The sequence below is a fragment of the Anabrus simplex genome, chromosome 9 (assembly GCF_040414725.1).
Source record: "Anabrus simplex isolate iqAnaSimp1 chromosome 9, ASM4041472v1, whole genome shotgun sequence".
Classification (NCBI taxonomy): Eukaryota; Metazoa; Arthropoda; class Insecta; order Orthoptera; family Tettigoniidae; genus Anabrus; species Anabrus simplex.
In genome coordinates, this window is record NC_090273.1 from 11,801,850 (window position 1) to 11,825,381 (window position 23,532).

The 23,532-nt window shown below is 39.8% G+C and overlaps 1 protein-coding gene across 3 annotated transcripts in view; it reads left to right on the forward strand.

The window, feature by feature from the left end:
- The window catches only part of LOC136881201 (WD repeat-containing protein 26), a 158,063-nt gene that overhangs the window by 46,183 nt on the left and 88,348 nt on the right, over window positions 1-23,532 (forward strand). For all 3 annotated transcript variants that reach the window (XM_067153909.2, XM_067153910.2, XM_067153911.2), the window contains exons 2-3: window positions 11,842-11,941; window positions 13,809-13,868. In XM_067153909.2, the coding sequence (XP_067010010.2) occupies window positions 11,842-11,941; window positions 13,809-13,868 (160 nt within the window). The remainder of the gene's footprint in view (window positions 1-11,841; window positions 11,942-13,808; window positions 13,869-23,532) is intronic.

Here is a 23,532-nt window from a genome sequence, read left to right on the forward strand (position 1 = left end):
TGCATGCAAACAGATGTTTTCAGTTCTGAATTTAAGTAAATGGAAAACTAGGACTTCTGTCTAATGCTCACTTAGAGGCTGTACTTAGAATTTCTTCTGCCAAATCAATTGTACCCAATATTGGTAAATTAGTTGCCGCAAAACGATGTCAGCAATCAACTTAAACGCTAAATGTACATTAAGTCAAACGCAAAGTATGTACAGAATAAATTGTGTGTTTATGTGTTCACAGAACTGTCAAAAATAATATTGTTTTCATAAGCTGAGCGCTGACTTGACGATCTGTGGTTCTGCCTCTGTCACTTCTCCTCCTTCCCCCACCACTCCAACGGTGCTAGAACACAGTGCCAGGTCTGCTGCAGGGGCCAGCCGGGGTCGTGGGAGCACCTCAGTTGGAATCGCTTGTCTTAGAACAACCCTAACCCAAAACAGTTTACATTAAATTACAAAATCAATTGTTAAATGAAGGGGTTAACCCTGGGCTCACCATTATCGGGTATAATAGCAAATGTTTTCCTAAATAACTTTTAAAACAATTCCTTAACCAACCGGCATTCTGAAGGAATCTTATTCTGGAGCAGGTATTTGGATGACATAAATTATACGTTGACATCACAAATATACAAGTTATTTACTTGCTTATCATACGGCATTTAGTGCCACGAGTGTCCTTATACATGTTTGGCTCGCCTGGTGTAGGACTTTCCAGTTGACGTCCATGGGTGACCTGCACATTTGAATGTGGGATGATAGTGAGGTAGGGAGAGGGCAACACCTGGTGTCGGCATGTAGCCTACTCCTGTCGAATAACACCAAAGCTTTACGTCCTCATCCGATGGACGAATTACCATCAACAGCGTTATATATCCTTACTCCATATGAACACTTAGAGAGGTGTGGAATTGAATCCAGGCCTTTGGCACGCAATCCAGTGAATAGAAATTGTATATTACCACCTCCCCTACCTGCTGGCCAAGATTCTGACGGTGAACAATAACCACAGTGTCGGACTAATAGACTTGATACCTTAATAATCATAGCCACCAGACAGGCTACGGCAGTTAATAAACACACTGAATTTCTTACACAAGTCAATCAAATTCTCAATGGAATCAGATTTTAACAAGAAAATAAACTTTTTAGACACCACAAACAGTAGGAATAATGATAACCTGTCATTACAAAATATACAGAAAACCACTCAACTTCACACACCCATACACACACAAATTAGCAGGAGTGATACACAGAGCAATTTCCATACAAATGATCACAACAGATTTCATTGATGAAATACATACAGGACAAATCGCTAAAGAAAACTGCCCTTTTGACACAGTAGGTAAATTATTAACTAAGCAAACGAAAAACACCAGAAAAACCATACATGAAAGAGAAAAATAAATTGTCTTTTAACTATGTGAGCTAAAGAAAACCATCTTCGTGACACAATGTGGGGCCACCTTTTTAGATTCTGAATTGGACAGTAGTTTGTGTAGTGAGGACACTAGTGAAGAATCCAGTGCTGCATCATGTGATGATTCAACCATATCATCAGGCACTGACATTTACTGGGGAACATTCTCAGGTTCACAGAAAAACGTTTTATTCACACGTAGCTCCTGTTTAAAATTTCCTCCGAGTGCTAAATCTCAACCATTTGATTTCTATCGTGCGATAGTTACTGACAATATCATCAATATGATAGTGCATGAGACCAATTAAAATGCAAGGAATGTGTTGCAAGGGAAGCGATTGAGTAGGCAGAGTAGATTCACTTAGTGGACTGATATCAGTTGTGCTGACATGAAAAAGTTCTTAGGCTTATTGATGTGGATGAGTTTAGCACAGTTTCTCCCAACTACATAATTATTGGTCAAGAAAGAACAGATTGTATAAAAACTATGTTGGGGGGTCATGTAATGAAGCGGGACAAGTTCTTACTGATTTTGCATTTCTGGCATTTCAACAGTAAACCGAACCAAGGTCAAGACAGGTTGTATAAAATCGCACCTCTTGTTCTAAAGCTCAATAATAATTTCAAGGACCTAAATGAGCTGCAAGAAACATTAGTCTTTGACGATTCTATGATCCGCTTCAGGGGAAGGCTAATATTTCACCAGTTTATTCCAAATAAGCTATAAATATGGGATGAAGGTATTCCAACTATGTGGTACAGACAACTATATGTAAACCTAAAAATTGTACTGTGGTGAAGGTACAACTGCTAACCTTTGTCTATCACATGCTACAACTGTTGTGATGGAACTTATTAATCCTTATTTACACACTGGATCAACTTTGTTCGCAGACAATTTGTACATGTCTGTTGATCTGGCAAATAAATTCTTAGCTAGACGCGCTCACCTGGTTGGAACCTTGCGGAAGAATAGAGTTGGACTTCTGCCAGGTCTAAAAGAGAGTCAAGAAAGGAGAAATGGTTGTTAAGGAATCACAAAGCCTGGCGTTGATGTATCTGATCAGCTATCGTACTATAATACAGTTCGGAAAACTGTCAGATGGTATCACAAGGTAGCTACAGAACTGTCTAATTGGAACGAGCTTGGTGAATTTGTGGATTGCATTCAGAAACTATCAAACAGTGCTAAAGCTGTAGAAAATATCATCACTACCTTCAAGGAGATGTCCTCTTGAACTGATGTGCTTGTCGGATGAAGTAGAAACACCTCATCACAATCGTGGTATCCATCTCCAAGGCTGGAAATTTACAGGGGGGAGAAGGAAATACTGCAGCATATGCGACAAAGAGGATAACGAAACTGGAGGTCAAGAAGCTGCAAGGAAAGTGAAGAAAGTAACTACATACTGTAAACATTGCCTGGACAGAGCATTCTTATGCAAACCTCATGAGTTGGTTCATAAGTGATGTGTATCTTGCAAAATCTGTTATCCTTTCATATCATTTATACTATGTCAGTTCAATGACTAGCATGCTGTCTGTGTCGTTTTCTTTTGTAATTTTAACTTTCCTTAGAACAGTGGAGCACTGAAGGTCTAATAACAATAACAATAATAATTTCTGAAGCTATGTAACAATATTATTTAAGAATGAAGCAACAATAGACTCCAATACACATTATTTTCCTTGCCACTAATAATTGAATTCTGATGGTTGTGTATGTCACCCCAAATGGGATAACTAATATCAGTGAAATTCCAATGTCGCGCAATGCACAGGGTGCTGAGAAAGGAATGGGCACCGCGCTGCACTCTGTGAACACCTTACGTGAACAAGCAATGCAATACCATAGCAATTGGTAGCACTAGTTTCGCATGACAGACTAAAGTTGAGAGGCCTGGACACAGTACCATGTCACCCCCATGAGGAGTGACATGGGATATTTTGTACGAGCGTCCGTCACCCCACAAGAGCTGACATCGTCTTCAGCGTGTTAAATCAAAATACAAACATGGGCATCCATTACACATAAACTAACAAATTATAAAGCAATTTATGCTTCAAATAATGGAAAACCATGTGTTTTAGAGCTACACTATTCAAACTCTGTGGCCGCCTGTGTGTCCTCCTTTAGCCCTAGTTACATGGCATTCTTCTGGTTAATTTTTCCAACATCCTTGTGGTTATAATTCACCACACTTGCAAGAGGCATTGCCAGAGATCTCCGTAACTGTTGACAGAATATTGTTTTGCCTTATGGCTGAGTTCATCCCACAGCAATTCGATGGGTGATAGAGACTGATGATTCTTTGTTTCTTACATACAGTACTTCTTGCACAGCTTTGACATGTGTTTTAGATCATTAACATGCTGCAGAAGTTGAGTTCCTGATGATACTGCATTGCTCTATAGAATGCATTCATACTGCTCCTTCCTCGAGACACCTTCCACTCTCGCCAAGTCTTGCACGTTATTGTTACGAAAAACCATAATGCGACCACCTACTCTTAGCATTCTTGCTTCTGGATGAAGGCCGACATACTGACGCAGGCTTATCAGATTTTGTCTCTTCGCTCACATTTCCTATGGTCAGTGGTCCAATCTTTGTGTTGTCTGGTCCACTGAAGTCTCGGAGCTTTATGTATCCATTTAAAAGAGGGATTTTGGCAGATACATATCCATACAACTCAACAAACGATATTTCACGGTCTACATACACTGATTGTTCTCTAGTTGTGTTGATTTCAGTGCAAATGTTCACAGCTGTAAGCCTTGTGTTGTGCTTGCTTAAGATCACAATCTGCTTATTTTCAGCAGTATATATTTTTTTCTTACTGAGCGAGTTGATCGTGTGGTTAGGGGTGCACAGTTGTGAACTTGCATTCAGGAGATAGTGGGTTCGAACCCGTACTGTTGGCAGTGCTGAAGATGGTTTTCCATGGTTTCCCCATTTTCACACCATGCAAATGCTGGGGTTTTACCTTAATTAAAGCCACGGCCACTTTCTTCCTACTCCTAGCCCTTTCCTATCCCATCGTCGCCATGACCTACCTGCGTCGGTGCAACGTAAAGCAGATTGAAAAAAAAGTAATTAAGTCTCTGCCTCTTGTGTTCGCTTCAAAGCTGAGCAGCAAATGCCAAATTCAGAAATCCCTAATTATAGATCAGTGTGCCATTTGACCAACTGTTGTGTAGACACATGCCATAACATTGTTTTCTTTGTTTGTTCTACTCCCCCCTCCCCTTTCTGCAGTGAGTCTCTTTCCTCCAAGAATTGGAGGAGTTCTGTAGAGAAGTCAGTGGTTGACAACGGTCGAAACCAACGGACATTCAAAAAGGAGGGAAAGTAGTTTGTTTTATAGCTAACAATAAATGATTTCAACAGCAGTCTTTTTCAGGTTTATAAATACTTTGGCATAACAGAATCTGGGCTGATATTCCTTGCATACAGGCCGAGGATTACATTACAAATATCACTCTCCAGATACCTACATAATAATTAAATATCATTAGTCATTACATACCATATTTTAGTGTGTAGATCAGAACAGGCAAATACTTGCAGCAATGATAAAAACAAATTTAAGGTGTCCACCTTTTCAATACAAAACAGTTTTATGTTCTAGTTAAAACACAACACTTTTATTTTGGGACCGGTTTCGACACTGGGCAAGTGTCATCGTCAGCCAATCTTGCAAATAGGGTCAAAGAACATGTGATACAAAAAATTGTTATATACATGTCTGTCTGTTAGGTCATCAGCCCACAGGCTGGTTGGATCCTCAAATAGCACCACCAAAGGCTATGCAGTTATAGTAAAACCACAAAAACCAATGGCAGTACCAAAATGAGGCATACTAGGCAAGATGAGGAGTGAGGTAGTTTGCCATTGCTTTCCTCACTGGTCCAGGCAGTGTTATTGTAGCACGACTGACTCTGTGAGCAACACGTTTCATAACACTCTGTACTCTGAATGCTATTACTCAGCACCACCCGTACCCCAGGAGCTTCCATATTGTCACAGCCATTGATGAGACTGGGACTTCAATAGAAGCTACACTTTACTCTGGCCTGTACCAAGAGATGGATGCAAAAGTACTGCATCCATCAAGAAATGACAGCAGGCAGGTTACATGCATACAGATAGCAAAACCTTAATGCTATTGACCAAGAAAATAAGACAGAATTATCAAGTTAAAAATATGTCTACAGTTGCTGACAAGATGAAATCTTGAAGATGAAGACTTTTTAGGGCATACTGCTATTAAAAATAACAATATTTTTACAAATATACATTTTTTGGGCTAGATATGTGGACGACACGATAATAATCTTGGACGACCATAGTGTTGATGCACCTACTACACTTACAAATCTGAACAAAATTGATCCCCACATAAAATTCACTCGAGTCAAAAATCAGTCATTCAATTAATTTCTTAGATTTAACAAACAGACTTTCTTCTTCTCTATCATATAAGATCTGTAGAAAACCCACTCGAACTGCCACTACTATAAGACAAGATTTTATACACACAAACACATAAATGCGCTACTTATAACAGCATGGTTGACCATGCCTTTAAGATTCCTATGTCCAAAGACAATTTAAATAAAGAATTAAACATTATCTGCTCTATCGCCAGATTCAATGGCTTCAACAAACCCTTTATTGAACAAATAATTAATAAATTCAGATATCGTTTCAAATCAACTTTACCAAAAGAGAAACCCGCTCCTGACATGTACTCAACTTTGTCTTTTAATAAAGACGTATATAGCATTGCGAACATTTATAAAAAAACAACACCAAAATTTCATTTTGTATCAACAGGAATATGGAGGTATTACATAACCCTGCTTCAGTAAATAAATCCAACGTTTTTCTAAGATCAGGAGTCTACATAGATTTAGGTGCAACAACTGTAATTGTTCTTACATGGGACAAACTGGACGGAATTTCAAAATCGGGTATGCGGAACACGTCAATGCAATAAAACAATAGATTTTCTGCGGTGGGTCAACACATATACGACTTAAAACATAGTTTTATCAGTATAGAACAGGATATAGAAATCCTGGAAACATTAAGTAAAGGCTCTTTACTTGATGTCACCGAAAAGTTTTATTCACCTGGATCATTACTTCAGCTCTAATCTAAATCTGAATGATTTATCTGAGAAACCTAAAATACCTTTTGGTTTTCTTATTACAACTTTCGCAGACATTAAAATTGTAAATAAAAGTTCGATATTTCACATCATGCTTAACACTTTCTCACGTTACACACCCCTATCACATCGCTCTCCGGATCCCCTCTACACAATTACCCCCCTTCCTCAGGACCATTTCCGCTCTCCTGCTTACCCCCATTCACGCCAAGCTCTTGATCCACATACATTCTAGTTCCCAGTTCCTACACATGCTCAAGCCTTGCAACAGGCTGCACACGGTGAGTTCCATACTACACATTTTTTTTCTTTTCGTTTTTCCTCCAGATCTTTCCACACGCTTCTTGCACCTCTAATCAGCCCATTTTCCTTTTCTTTATGCTTCAGGATCTGCAATAGACTGAGAAATATTGGTCACATTTCCGACTATTGACCTCTACCTGTACTGTTCTCCACCTCTTGCAACAGGGAACAACACAAACTCAGTACAATCAGACTCAGTTCATTAAGTGTAGCTGCATTACTCTCAAATGATCTAGGACATTTCTTTGTAGATGGACTCATTAGATCGTCTGTCCAAGTTTTAAAGATTTTATTCACAATCAAGACCCTGCATGTATTTTGGGCTTGTCACTATTAACAAGTCTTACAAGATTTTAATTACCAGAAACAAAAGTGGATCAAAAAAGTTTTTACAATGTACGTGTTTTCATCCTCGTTTAAGATCGCATAAGACTCTAAAGATCTCATCTTGTCAGCAACTGTAGACTCATGTTTTTAACTTCATCATTCTGTCTTATTTTCTCGGTCAATAGCATTAAGGTTTTATTATCTATGTGTATGTAACAATTTTTTGTATCACATGTTCTTTGACCCTATTTGCAAGATTGGCTGATGATGACACTCGTCCGGTGTCGAAACCGGTCCCAAAATAAGTGTTGTGTTTTAACTAGAACATAAAACTGTTTTGTATTGAAAAGGTGGACACCTTAAATTTGTTTTTATCATTGTTATTCTCAGTTCAATACGGACCATTATGAAGTTTTTAACTTAAAAAAAGTATCTGCAGCATGAAATATTTTGCAAATCCAAAAAAAAAAAAAAGCCGATAACTTTTAAACAAGCAGCAACAACAAATCCAAAAATCTCAAATAAATATCAGTTTCAAGAAGAGAGAGAGATTTATTAAAGAAATAAATCATCCGTCGTCCAATGAGGGTGACCATTTGGATCCGGAATACAGTTTCAATTCAATGGAGTTTAAACATATCAAGAAATGAAAATTTAATCGTTGAAGCTGTTGTCTTCTATTTTCCCAGGGTTAGTGGGGGAGTATATACTGAATTTAGAGAATATTAGTGTTGACTAAACTTTTTGATGCTGTCAGCAGCACTGAAGATGGTTTTCCATGGTTTCCCATTTTCACACAAGGCAAATGCTGGGACTGAACCTTAATTAAGGCCACGGCCGCTTCCTTCCCATTGCTAGGCCTTTCCTGTCTCATCGTTGCCATAAGACCTATCTGTGTTGGTGCGACGTAAAACAAATACAAAAAAAAAAAAAAAAAAAAACCTTTTTGATGCTGATGTAGGTATTGTAGCATTTCTCTGTGGAAAGCCGGAATTACTCTCAAACACAAATTCAGTCCATGTTTTCCCGAATTGAGTAAATTGTTTTAGACACTTTATGCGATTTTGTACAACTTCATAACTTTTCCTGAGATTTGCGTAAGTTCAAATCAAATCAAAATCTCTTTATTTGCAAATGAGGCGTCTACCTCGGTGGCAAATGGTACACTAAAATACATTATTGTCAAGCACTAAATTTCAAATTAACAAGAGACGAAGAACATTTTTTTAGAATACAATATTATACAATTTACGCTAATAATTTTTTCTATTAAACACACAAATCATCCTTAATAAATTTATGTTGTTTACAAAATTCTACTTACAATATCTCCTGTACTTACAAACATAGTCAACTCATATACAGTATGTAAAATTACTTCAAATAATACTATACAACTGGTATAAGATTAAAATTTACATTGTATTTATTTCATATTTATATTTTATCCATTTTGGAACCTAAGTAGCATAACGACCTGCTGCGTCTTAACCAGAGCCCCTTTTGCCACCACTTTTCAGAGTTCCTGAAGGGCCTTCACAGCTACCATAGCGGTCCCAAGGCCCTCAAAGTCCCCACTGTACTTCACCCCTACAGGCAGTCCCCTACTTGGGCTGTCCAAGCTCCATAGACCAGGGGATGGAATTGATTTAATCACACACATTTTTTATTTACAATATCCTGCACTGGTCGAATGCCCTCTAACATTTAATTTATATTCTTTGTTGCTGTTTATTCTCTTCTTGAATATCTGTACAGATTTTGGAAAAGGATCAAACACTACCCCGTGGTAAACTGTTCCACTCCTTCACGCCCTTCCCAATGAATGAAAATTTACCCCAATCGCTTCTGCTAAAATTCCTTCTAATTTTGTACTCGTGGTCAGTTCTGCCAATATAATTATTTTCCAACTGAAGCCTCTCACGGATTTCTCTCCATGCTTCTTCTCCTGTATAGGCTCTGTATAATCTTATAAGTCTAGTTCTCTCTCTTCTCTTACTTAAAGTTTCCCGCCCAAGTTCCTTTAACATTTCTGATACACTACTCTTTCTCCTGAAATCCCCTGTTACAAACCTTGCTGCTTTCCTCTGCACACCATCTAGTTCTTTTATTAGGTATTCTTGGTGAGGATCCCAAACACTGTTTGCATATTCCAATAATGGACGAATCATACTTAAGTAACTTTTTCTTTTTAATTCCTTGTTGCATCCTTTAAGTAGCCTCATTATGACATGTAACGATCTGTATGCTTTCCCAACAATGTCATCAACATGACCCTTCCAGTGCAAATTACTTTCAAATCTCACACCTAAGTATTTGCACTTGCCATCTTTAGGGATAACTACCTTATCCAAAGTATATTCAAATTCAGTTTTAAAGCTCCTGTTTGTAAATGTTGTAACAGTTGATTTGCCTCCATTAACCTTCATATTATTTTCTTCAACCCATTCTTGGATACACTCAAGGTCCCTTTGTAATTCTGAACAATCCTCAGTGTTATTTATCACCCTATAAACAATTATGTCATCTGCATAAATCTTATTTTCGATGTTATATTGTTCCCTAAATCATTTGCGTATATTAAGAAAAGTAATGGACCGATTATACTACCCTGTGCAATTCCCTTCCAAACTTCCTGTGATATATTATTTCCTACTTTGACTTTCTGAACCCTTGAATTTAGAAATGTTCTGATCCAACGTATAACCCTTACGTCCAGTCCTATTCCCTCCAATTTCTTTAATAATATTCCATTTTCCACTCTATCAAAGGCTTTGGAAAGATCTATGGCTATGCAATCTAACTGGCCTCCTGAATCCAATTGATCTGATATGTCCTGCTGAAATCCCACCAGTTGTGCCTCGCAAGAAAATTTCTTTCTAAATCCATACTGGCTCCTCATGAACCAATTTTTATCATCACATATCCCTCTGATATACTTTGCTATTAAACTCTCCAGTATTTTACAAACTATACTGGTCAGGCTGATTGGTCTGTAGTTCTCTGGTTTCCTTTTATCACCCTTTCCTTAATAAATTGGTATTATTATAGATTCCTTCCATTCCTTTGGTATTACACTATTATTTATGACATAGTCAAAGAGAAATTTTAAATAAGGCACTATGTACCACCCCATTGTCTTTAATACCTCCCCAGTAATTTGATCACTTTCTGCTGCTTTCCCTTGCTGAAGCAGTTGGGACCGGGTGAGTTGGCCGTGCGCGTAGAGGCGCGCGGCTGTGAGCTTGCATCCGGGAGATAGTAGGTTCGAATCCCACTATCGGCAGCCCTGAAAATGGTTTTCCGTGGTTTCCCATTTTCACACCAGGCAAATGCTGGGGCTGTACCTTAATTAAGGCTACGGCCGCTTCCTTCCAACTCCTAGGCCTTTCCTATCCCATCGTCGCCATAAGACCTATCTGTGTCGGTGCGACGTAAAGCCCCTAGCAAAAAAAAAAAAAGCAGTTGGATTTCTCTGAAAATATCTTCATTTGTGAACGAGAAGCTTCTTGTTTCTCTATGTGTCTCTCCCTCTCTATCTTCTGTTACGGTTTCCATCTCCTGACAATCTTCTACTGAATCTCTGAATTCCCTACTAAATAGATTTGCTTTCTCAATATCTGTAAAATAGTGTTCACCCCCTTCTCCCACCATTGTAGGAATTTAGGTCATCAAAACCAGGGTGACTCCAAGTGGATTTTTCTTGCGAGAATAACGAGCAAGGCAAACAGAACAATTTTTGCAATCTGTGACAGTCACACATAACCATAAAGCTGTATCATACTCATTTTCATGGAAATCTGATATCTTTGAGCGCTATTCTTGGCTTTTTAGACCAGGGCCGCTATCTCACCATCAGATAGCTCCTCAATTCTAAACACGTAGGCTGAATTGACCTCGAACCAGCCGTCAGATCCAGGTAAAAATCCCTGACCTGGCCGGGAATCGAACCCGGGGCCTCCGGGTAAGTGGCAGACACGCTACCCCTACACCACGGGGCCGGCATGTGATGATGATGGTTATGATAATGAGGTAGGGGGACAGTGAAACCCAGTTTCGGCACATAGTATACTCCTGCCAAATAATGCCAGGGGATCTGTTCAAGGCTTATCATCTCCGTCCGAGAGTTGAATCTCCATCAACAGCATCATGTGCCGTCACTCCATACGAACACTGTGGAGAGGTCCAGAGTTGAATCTAGGCTTTTGGCACACAATCTAGTGATTAGAAATTCTATACCGCCATTTCTCCTCCCCTGCCGGCCAGCAATCTGATTACATCTTTTGCCCCTACCAACGGGTCTCGAACTGGCCAACCTCTGTGTCAGACCATGTAGATTGATGTCTTAACAGTTGTAGCCATCAGGTAGTCTATCTACTGTATAGTAGTTTGTAATAAAACATTGACATTCTTATGAGTTGACAAAAAAGGTGTTTTATTAACACATTCAGAATGGTTTACTGAGAACTGTAGCACATGAAAGTTGTTCAATTGTCATTGAATGCTTTATAAAGGCTGAAGTGTGTTTCATTTTTTATCATATATGTCAATAAATGTTATGTAGTACATCCGTTCTACTTGTTTTCATATACTAAATGTCATCTTTTCTTTAAATTCTAGTCGGACAGCTGACCTACTTATGCAGGAATCTGGTTGTCGTCTCGATCATCCTGCTGCTGCAAAGTTCCGTCAACATGTTATGGATGGAGACTGGGCTAAGGTGAGATGGCTTGCTGTTTTTACTGGTGTATGATGTGAATTAATGTTGGTACACTAGTGCATACTTTCACAGTCCAGTAAGTAATCTTAGAAGAAATGGAAAGGAACGGACTAGTTGTTTTAATGGCCAGACACCCTCTGTGACGAACGTAGACTGATCCCTTATGTCAGTCAAACAATTTGTGAGCCTATATGCAACAAGGCCTTGAGTGCTAGCTACAGCAGGTGTAATGCATGTACGAGAGTTCGGTGAGGCTGAAAGGAGCGTAATGTTACCAGTGCCCACTGATTCGGTCATTCCATCCATGAGATTTCCCCAAGTTTCAGATATCACATTCAACAGTGAGTGATGTAGTGCTGAAATGAAAATTCTAGTGACTTACAAAAACCCCCTCCTTGACCAGGGACACTGAAACAATTTAACAGGTAGGAACAGATGACTTCAGCTTTCTGTTGAAGTCAGACCGGCAAGCTTTGTTAGAAACTATGACTGCAGACTTTCGATTGGCTAATGGAAGTGATGCCAGTACTCATGTCATTTGTCAGATGATATTTGTACTTGGATTCCATAGGCGAGTTGTGGCACACAAACCAAGGGTCAGTAAACATACAGCATGCTGCCTGTTGCAGTTGGGCAAAACACGTCGCCTTTGTAGACTCCGGAACAGCGGAAGAGCATCGGCAGTCTTTTTTTTTTTTTTTTTTTTTTTGCTTTACGTCGCACCGACACAGATAGATCTTATGGCGACGGTGGGATAGGAAAGGCCTAGGAATGGGAAGGAAGCGGCCACGGCCTTAATTAAGGTACAGCTCCAGCATTTGCCTGGTGTGAAAATGGGAAACCACAGAAAACCAGGGCTGCTGACAGTGGGATTCGAACCTACTATCTCCTGGATGCAAGTTCATAGCTGCGCGCTCCTAACCACACGGCCAACTTGACGTGGCAGTCTGATGGATGTGTATGGACCTGGTGAATGCCGGATGACTGTGACTTACTTGAGTGCGTTGTTACCACTCTGAAATTTGAAGGGAGAGTCATTACAGTAGGGGCCTCTTTATAGTCATTTTATATTGGTCCACTAGTTTTAGTTCCTTGAGCCATAAACACCGAAGCCTACTAGGTAATATTGGACAATTCTATGCTGCCCACCCTGTGGGAACTATTTCAAACTGGCCCTTTTCATTTTCAGCATGACAATCAGTTGTTCATAAAGCAAAAGCAATAACTTGGTTTGTCGAAATTGAATGGCAAGCCTGAAGCCCTGATCTAAGCACAATAGGGCATCTGTGGGTTGAGTTACAGCACCAGTTGATGGCCAGACCAGACAGGCTTCAGAACTGTTTGTTGTGTTGCAGGAGGAATGAAAGAAAATAACTGCCGACATCTTGCAAAGTTTTCTAGAGGGTTGGAGGCTGCGATAACAGTAAAGGACAGACCTACGTCATACTGACACTGTTGTGCCAGTGTATATCCTCTTCCTTTCATGTTTGTCTTCATGTCCTCTCGCCACACTGACCTGTTCCTTTCTATATGCGACTTAATTTGTCTCTCCAGAACTTAAACTGCGTGTGTCCCATTTCTATACAGGGTCAGGTATGAAGCGACATGAATACAGGCTTTTGGCACATAAGATTAATAAAATTACCTGTGGTGTAGTCTGTGAGGTGAGGCTTGCTTTTTACATAAAATGACATCAAGATGAGGAGCATTTTCTATTCGAATTGGAGTTCTTGGCAGTAATCCAACTTCAAGTCTAATAAACGTGCTTTCTTGTTGTCTTGACAATATAGCTACTCCTGGACTTGCATGTGTATTTTAATTCTTTCGCAGTTGTACTTGTTGATAGAGATGTTTTATTTATTTTCAGGCAGAGCATGACTTAATGGAGCTGAAGTCTTTGCTGGATGGTTCATCTCAAAGTTTAATAGTGAGTACTTGAGGAACATTACATTTATTGAAAGTAGTAATCAGTGAATAAGGGACTGTGTTGTATGTAAGTTATTTATCCCCTTAACTAATAATTATGAGCTTAAAAAACTGGGTATATGGATATCAAGTTACAATAACTTCTTAATGTTATATCAAATTTTGACAAGGAGACCTATACTCAAGTTATCCTTACAGGTTCTAAAAGCAATGTATAGCAGATGTTTTAGCTCTATCCGAACGCAAGTTGCGAGGATGGAATGGTTTAGGAATGTTTTGGGGCTAAGACAGCGAAGCATGTTGTTAAGACTATTTATATAATGTTAATGGATCAAATTGTAAAGGGGTCAAAGAAAGCATTTGGTCAAAGAGAGAGAATGATATTGTGATGTGGGGAACAGACAGTAAGGAAGTACAACAAGCTTGGAAGCAAAGTAATGCATTTAGAGAGTAGGAAAAGGGTGCAATAGTCAAATGTAAGGAATCTTCAAAGATGTGCTATATACTCATATTGACATGCAGCGGAGACCTCGGCGGCGACGAGAAGAGAGGAGGGTAAAATTCAAGCCAGTGAAATGAAATTCCTAGAAAGTGCGATAGTAAAGGCAGTGAGAAGTTGGAGTAGAGTAGTTGACGGAATTGAGAAGAATAGTCTATGATGGTTTAGGCATGTAAAGAGAATAGAGGAGGGAAGGATACTGAAACAGATGATGGACTGAGTCTTTCAGGGAGATCCAGAGCAAAATGGATAGACTTGATCAAGACCAGCATAAGAAGATGGTACCTGGGAATGGAAGAAGAATGTTAGGAGAGGGAAAGACACCTCAAGCCGACAGAAACTGGATAAGGGAAATTATGATGATATCCATAACTTCTAAACTTAAGCTGATAGCCTAGAACTTCATGTGGCCAGGGGTCTTATCCTTATCAATCATTTGTGCATATGTAGTTTGCAGTGTGCTTTATTTTGTTTTAGTAACCTTGACACAAGGGCGGCTGCTCCGAGTTATGTTCCATTTTTGAAACATCTTTGATTAAGAGGGCCTCCTAACAGATATTTTTAAAGACCCATGTCTTATCTTGACCATGAACTTAGGTTTAACTAAAAGAACGCTTACATGATTGTCAGTAGTGAAGACTGTTTATCATACTTTATGTATATAGTTAAAAGAAATTGATAAGTTACTGTATTCTTTTTTCATGTAAAACAAAAAGAATACACATTATAAATAGTTTGGATAATGACTGTTGGTTGAAGTGGCATGCGGTGACTTCTGCAACAGGGTAGGCTCTTCATATTTCCATGCTACTTTGCGACCGTTCAAGTATTACCTAAGCATATTTATAGTATTTTATAAACTCCCCCACCCCTCCTCCTTGTCCTGTAAACAAGAATAAGAATTTGGTCCCCTGAACCTTTTGTGCTTATGTAAGATTTGTCCAATTTTTTTTACGTTACATCACTGGCCAAACTACTGGTGTCAATATTTTAATTCATAGTCCACTCTAAGGTAGAACTGTATAGGTATTAAAAGGATAACAGTAAACACCATTGAAAAATAAATTAAAACAACAAAAATGATATCAGTGTTGGGCAATTTTCCATTTTTCGTTTAATAATTGGAAATTTTCAGTTTTGTCTGTCTGTAATAAGTAGAGCCCGGATTTCCATGCACTATCAAGTCTCGAAATATGCATGCATTTATGCAACATCAAATGACTAAACATGCACAATCAAGTGGGAAATATGCCCTATCAGAATTTAGTTCCACATTGTTATATTTTCACTTCTGTTTGAAACATTGTACAACAACTAATTTCTCCATATTTTCTTCATTTAAGTTCATTCGTTTATGTGACAGAACATTGCTGAACACGGAAAATGATCTTTCTACGTCACAAGAAGTGACAGGTTCATACTTAAATGAAGACATTTAGGACGAAGTATATCTGAAGTTATCTCTTTTCGAAAATTAACTAAAAAAGTGCTTACCTCAATCCATTTAGACACGAGGTATCTTCAGGTGGCATGACACCAACACACTTCACAGCACAGTCCAACACTAAATTGCAATTTGAAGCGTGTAAGCATGCTGCATTCAACTCCCTTCTTTTCTCAATTATTTTGGCCTCAGACATGTGAACAGTGAGAGTTCGGAGTTCGGGGTAGATAATTGCAGGAAAAGAAAACGTGATTCAGTGCAAAAACCAAGGTCTGTAAGCTGCTATCTCAGTAACGCAGCGTTACAGAAGTATGATTGAAGTTTTGATATCTTCGTCTAACATAGACGAAAAAAGAAATAACATTCAATAACCCCAAATTTACAGTTAGTTTTTACTGGGACACCTTATTTCTAAGGATTAGAGAGGTCGACGGGGAGGGCTTATGTCGATGTTTATTCAAGCAACAGAAAAGAACGTGCTTGGTTAACTGGATTATAGCACCTCCATGCATCTAACTTTGGTTGTGAAGTAATATACCAAGAATACATTTTCTTTCTCTCTCAAGAATAAACAAATAACGTGGATGTATGGTCCCAAATTCTGCAAATCCATGTTGAGAAAAAGGCACTATCATGCAAATTAACATAATATATGCGTCAAAGTCAGAAGAAAAGTCATATAATACAATATAAACGTCGAATTATTCGCTACTAAATCCAAAATCTTCAAAATATGCATTATGCATGACTTTTCTCCCAAAAAGGCCAAAACATGCAAACATGCACGGAAAAAGTACGGTTGTTTGGAATTGGTTAGTCATAAAATGAATATTTACAAAGTTTCAGAAGTGTAACCAGCTTATTTAGGAACATGCATTTGCATGGAAATCCGGACTCTAGTAATAAGCATTGCTCTGTTCTTTCTTCCCACTTGCCAACAGAATAAGCTAAGTTTGATCCATAAAAATTTACATAATACTTCATCGGTCCCTTACATTATCTTGAACATATAGGTAATGTAACATAATTTATGACTTCTGACATCGAACCAGGGCCATGCTGATTTTCATAGCAAATGAGTAAAATAAACAATTACTTCTTTACTTGAAGGAGAACTCCATTCTGCGTTCTTGTTTGGAATACGCCTCAATGACATCGCTGTGGAATGTTGGCGATTTTTGGATTTCCCTCAACTTCTTCTCAAAGGACATCAGTGCAAGGCTGCTCAATTTTTGTTGTCATTGTGTTGACCTTTGGAATGATTTGATCCGTTTAAGTGCAGATAATGATCTTTTGGCTGATGCAGATGTCCTTGGTATGGTCAAAGCAAGTAATGTCAATTTATATAATTCAGCAAATCAGCAAATACCATGTGGAGTTGTTTCAATTTCAAATGTGTTGCCAGTTTGTGAGGGTATTTGCCATTAAAACTCCCCCATGGAATATAACACTGTCAGTTCATTTTTGAGTCGAACAATATCAAACATTGAATTGTGTTTCATTTTCAGTGCATCTACAGCAGGATTAGGAAATTTACTTTGTACATTTAAAATTTGGTTGGATCAAGTAATGAAAGAAATTCCATTTGGGATAAGTTTCCGAACCTTGTCTATTATTTCAAAATATATATTCTCCTATATTTCCCGATATCACTGTCCAGGCGTTTTCTCTTTCGTAACACTTCTTTGTATTCGACACCACCACAAACATCATTCCACACTGCTTCAAATTTCTCTCTTTCATTCTGAATAATACACTTTCTTTCGTTCACCTTTTCTGCACACTACAGTATGTCCAAATGCTTTGTCTGAAGAATGTTATATAGAATGTCAGTATACGAATAGATGTTTGATAAAACATAAAGAAGGAATTTGGTCTCAAATTCTGAAAGGAAAGACAAATATCCACGTGCAAGGGCTACAGTTTCATTTTTCCAGTCCGATGAGTTGTCTAGTACACTCTAAAAGTAGTCCGCCAGCAATTCACGATTCTCTTTGATAACATTTACAACTCTGGAAAAGAGATTCCATCTTCTTGGCGTATTTCATGGAATTTTCTTGTTGGAATATTCAGTAAGAGCATGAGTACAATTTGTAGACTTACAGAAGAAACTACTTAGTCCATTGAGAGTTTGGAAAAAGATATGGCACTCCTTAACTCATAGCTGACTGAGGTAAGACTAGATTTAGAACTGACTGAAACAATGAACAAAGAGAGCTCTAGGGTATTTTAGTCCATTTAGTTCACCAGCCACCACTGCAGCACCGTCGTATGTCTGGGCAACCAATTTTTCTGTGATGTCATAAGAAGTCACTATGTCCATTACATGATTAAGTAAGCCATTAGCTGATCTATCTGCACTCATGTCAACGATGGAAATAAAACATTTCTTGAACCTGTGCTGTCTGGTGATGAACATATCTGAGGGTGGTGAACAGTTTTGTTGCTAATATCAGAATTTTTATCTAAAATAATGGCTACATGCTGGGCCATGGAAATCTCATTCCTTATGGTTTCCATCAGCACGCTACTGATAGTGGCATTGAATCCTATTCGATGTGCCTTTAAAAGTTGAAGATGACTCTAGATGTTTTCTCTCTCTCTCTCTCTCTACCGAGCTCGATAGCTGCAGTCGCTTAAGTGCGGCCAGTATCCAGTATTCGGGAGATAGTAAATTCGAACCCCACTATCGGCAGCCCTGAAGATGGTTTTCCGTGGTTTCCCATTTTCACACCAGGCAAATGCTGGGGCTGTACCTTAATTAAGGCCACGGCCACTTCCTTCCCACTCCTAGCCCTTTCCAGTCCTATCGTCGCCATAAGACCTATCTGTGTTGGTGCGACGTGAAGCAAAAAAACTTCTTAGAGTCAACAAATGTAAAAGTTCTACATAATTACCTTTGTTGAATGAACCTTCACTCTCATCATGTCCTCTGAATGGAAATTCTTGCATGGATAAGAAGCATGTTGCATCGATTAGGCGCTTTAATATTTCTCTGTTCTTCTTGACCTTTTCATTGTGATGCACCACATCAGCTTTCAATTGTTGATCGATTTGGGTATCAATGCGAACACGTCCGAAGCACGTAAACTGAACAAACGAACGTAAATGACTTTGCGATCGTTCGTGTTTGACAATGGCATTACTGAGATTATTTAAATTACCATAACCCTCATTGTTCCAAACAGTTTGCTCATTACAAAATAATAAGCATGTCCAGAAAAATAATTTATTAAAATGACAACTTCCAGCTAGCCAATTAGATTTCTCATTTTGATTCACATTAAAATGACGTAAATATTATTGGAATCACCGGTAGTGGTCTTCCCACTGATATAATGTCACTCTTTTCACTAAATGATCGAGAACCAAAATACTTTTTTTAAATGTCTTCAATTATGCAATGAGTTTCTGTCATAGTGCAGCAATATTGCCCTAATTTTTTCACTCACTTGAAATGAACACTATAAACACAGTCACTTCACCGTCAAAGACGCTTCCAATATCACCTGCCAAAGAATGTTCCACGGAGAGCCGCTGCATACACCACAAATCAGTTACAGTAGGATGAAAAAGAACGTTGTCCTAATCAATACCCATTTTATTTGTGATTATACAAACATCACACTGTGGTACTAGACTGTATTGTGAACTATAACAACTGATACTCTTCAAATACCACCAGACTAAGCCAGGATCAAACTTGCCAAGTTGCAGTCGGAAGGTCAGCATCTCAGTCATCTGAGTCACTCAGCCCGGACGGTAGAAGAACTAACTTCCCCTCTTTCCTTGCCAGATATGATCAGCTGATAGCTTGCAGTGTCATTTACTCTCGTCTCTTTGGACTTTGCAGCATTTATTTTAAGCCTGACAGCTGCTGCTTTTTGTTCTAACTCCAACAGTCTCCCCTTTATATTTTGAAGTACACTGACTGAGCAAATGTCATGGGATAGCGGAGCACTGATGTGCAGGTGTGTTGTCTGCGCACCACATGCCCCCTGTGCCAGCGGCAGTTGTATAGGATACCTTGTGAGCAGTGGCTGTGCATGTGACATGTGTACCATGGAACGTTGTTGAGAGCTGACACCGTTCGAACGGGGTATGGTGGTCGGTGCCCGATGGATGGGAAGTGCGATTTTGGAAGTGGTGCGGGAGTTCGGCTTCACACGATCAACCGTGTCCAGGGTGTATCGTGAATGGTTGAATGCGGGTGTCACCGTCCACAACAGACGAACGACCGGCCGTCCAGCCACCCTCGATGACCGTGACCGGCAACGTCTGAGACGGATTGTCAATAGTGACAGACGGACAACTGTGCAACAAATCACGGCTCAATTCAACACATGCTGTGCTAGACACGTCTTCCAGTGGACAATCCGTAGGAACATGGGTTCTATGGGGTATGGAAGCCGGCGCTGCACACGGGTGCCACTGTTAACCCAACGTCATAGGGCACGACAACGCGCATTTGTCGCTAGTCACCAGGGATGGACACTGGAACAATGGCTTAACGTGATATGGTCGGACGAATCACGATTTCAACTGCACTATGCCGATGGGAGGCACCGTGTATGGCGCAGACCACATGAAGCGATGGATCCCGCCTGCCTCGAAGGTGTGGCTTAGGGCGCTGGTGTCTCTGTTATGGTCTGGGGTGCATTTTTCTGGTATGGAATGGGCCTCCTAGTTGTTCTGGAAGAGACTTTGAATGATACGCGCTATATTGAGCTGCTCGGAGACCATCTCCACCCATTTTTGGCCTTCCAGCGCCCAGATAGTTCTGCGTTGTTTCAAGATGATAACGCGCCGCCACATCGCTCCCACGTCACCCGGGAATGGTTCCAGGAACATGCAGCGGAGGTTCAATGACTGCCTTGGCCACCTAGGAGCCCCGATATGAACCCTATCGAGCATATCTGGGATGTCCTGGAACGCAGGCTCCGTACCATGGATCCTGCACCCACAAACAGACCAGCATTGTCGGCCGCTCTGCAAAACGATTTGGTGTCAGCTGCGTCCAGAGGATTACCAGGGACTTGTCGACTCACTTCCACGCCGTCTCACTGCAGTTCGCAGGGCCAGAGGAGGCCCCGCACGCTATTAGGTGACTATCCCATGACACTTGCTAAGTCAGTGTACTTTGACAGTAAGCATATGTCATTGGTAAAGTTCACGTCTTAGGATCAATATAATATTACAAAATTCGATAAGTGGTAACACTTAGAAGCAGTGGCGAACATTGCGGGTAGGCTAGGTCTTTGGCGCCTACCCAGCAAAGGCTCCTCCTCAAACCAAAACTCAGAAAAAGTGTGCCATGTTTGGGGTTTGCCAGCTGGCCCTTCTACTGCTGTCTTGTCCAGATGGCGTAATCAATAGGGCATATCTCACATAGCACCAGATGGATCACGAACATCCATTGAGGATATGGCACTTCCAGAAGAGACATTCTAACGCAGAGCATTCAGCTGACTACCTCCGTTATAGTGGATTTACCCCACTAGACTATGAATGTGGATAGAGCGGTTCTGTATTTGTGGATCCGGGAGTTTCTGCACAGTTCTGTTTAATTGAACTCGTAATTTCTCTTTAACACTAATAGCTGATCTGTGGATCAGTGGTACAGTGTCAGCATCCGGATCCCAAGATAGCGGGTTCAAACCCAGCAGAGGTAGTCGGATTTTTGAAGGGTGGATAAAAGTCCATTGGACACTCCATGTCATATGATGTTGGCATGTAAATGATCTCTGGTGACACATTTGGGCCCCAGGGGCTCTGAACTTTGGAGCGTGGGTTGGCGACCACGGGGCCCTCAGCTGTGTCCTGGCATTGCTTCCACTTACTTGTGCCGGGCTCCTCACTTTCATCTGTCCTATCCGACCTCTCTTGGTCAACTCTTGTTCTTTTCCGACCCCGACTTTATTAGGTTTGCGAGGGCTAGGGAGTCTTTCATTTTCACGCCCTTCGTGGCCCTTGCCTTTCTTTGTCCGATATCTTCATTTTTCGAAGTGTCGGTTCCCTTCCATTTTTCTTTCTGATTAGTGTTATATAGAGGATGGCTGCCTAGTTGTACTTCCTCTTAAAACAATAACCACCACCACCTGACACATTTGGTGTTACCTGTCAAAATTCATTAAATCTCAGCCATAGACGCCCAATAGAGTTTCTGTTTACTCTGCTGCCATCTAGTAGGCCTAGAGGAAAATAGAACGTCGAAATTGCCAAGCAGACAGTCAGATGGCGTCAAATTGAAATGTCTGCACACGGTAACTGAGGCCATGCCATTATTATTATTATTATTATTATTATTATTATTATTATTATTATTATTATTATTATTCTTGTTTCGTTTCGGCCAACTAAGGACCACATCATTTCAAATGTTTCCTTTGAGCTTTAATGTTGGTCCAGTATTCCTTCATTCGTATACGGTGTTGTTCCTTTCGCTCTTTCGTCCATGCCTTTCCAGTTTTCATCTTCGGCTTTGGTTGGAAACTCTGATGTTCTTGGAGTTTTTTCTTAAGCGGGACACGCTCCTGGATATCTTCAAATGAGATCCCAATCTCCTGCATATCTTTCTGTTCTTCACTGAACCATGCCCCCTTTGCCTTTTTCTCTTGGAGGAAAGTGAAAATGTGGTTGGTTAACCGTGTTGAATTCATTCGGGCCATGTGTCCATAAAAAGTAATCCTCCTTTTTCGCATCACATCGGTTATTTTCTCCACATGCGAGTACAACTCCTGGTTGTGCCGTCTCCTAAACTCGCAGTTTTCTTTGACTGGACGTAAGATTTTTCTCAAAATCTTTCTTTTCCTGGCCTCCAATTTCTCCATCATGCTTTTTTTTTGTTCATGACGAGACATTCCGCTGCATATTATTATTATTATTATTATTATTATTATTATTATTATTATTATTATTTTAACACTAATAGCCATATAATAAACACATTTTGAGAAAGTACCTGCTTTTTGACAGAATTATACCATAAAGCATGCGACACAGACTACCAATATTTTGACAAAGTGCCCTTGAAAATCTCTGTATATAAAAGTAAGTCGGTCTCGCGCGATCTATATATAAAGGTATAAAAATGAAAATAGACGTGAATTAATGAGGCACTTCCCGAAATTTCAGAAATTTGAAATTTGCTACCGGAGAAGCTGATAACCTCAGCATCCCTAGAAAAATCGAAAATTCTCAAAATTCCCCGAAGGAGGCATGCTGGGGGGGCTTCAAATTTTGGCCTCAACATAAGAACGCAGTCGTATAACTTACCCAAAGCGACAACCTATAGGTTTTGTGGGCTTAAACTAATTTGTTAATTTCCTAATTTTTATCCCGCTTTCCCCCAAATCAAGATGGCGGCACAATCTGGCAGGCGAGCTAGAAAATTGAAATTTTGTGAAATTATAGCTTTTAGTCTGTAACCGATGGAAAAATTCCAAGATGTTAATATTTTTCAATGTTTTAGAACAAAACGTGTAGAAGGATAAATGCGGCGTCTAATGGTGCAAACCGTTTGTTAACTCTTTCCCGCGTGTTGTGTAGTAAAGCGCACTGGAGTCGCACAGTCTCCCGCGGGTTGCGTAGTAAAGCGTACTCGACTTTCAAACCGACTTCCTCTGCCATCTGTCTGCTAAACATATAATTTTTTGGAACCAGTGAATTCCCTACGCTTCCTAGATACAACTGGCATGCATGGAATCCTAAAATAAAGTGGTC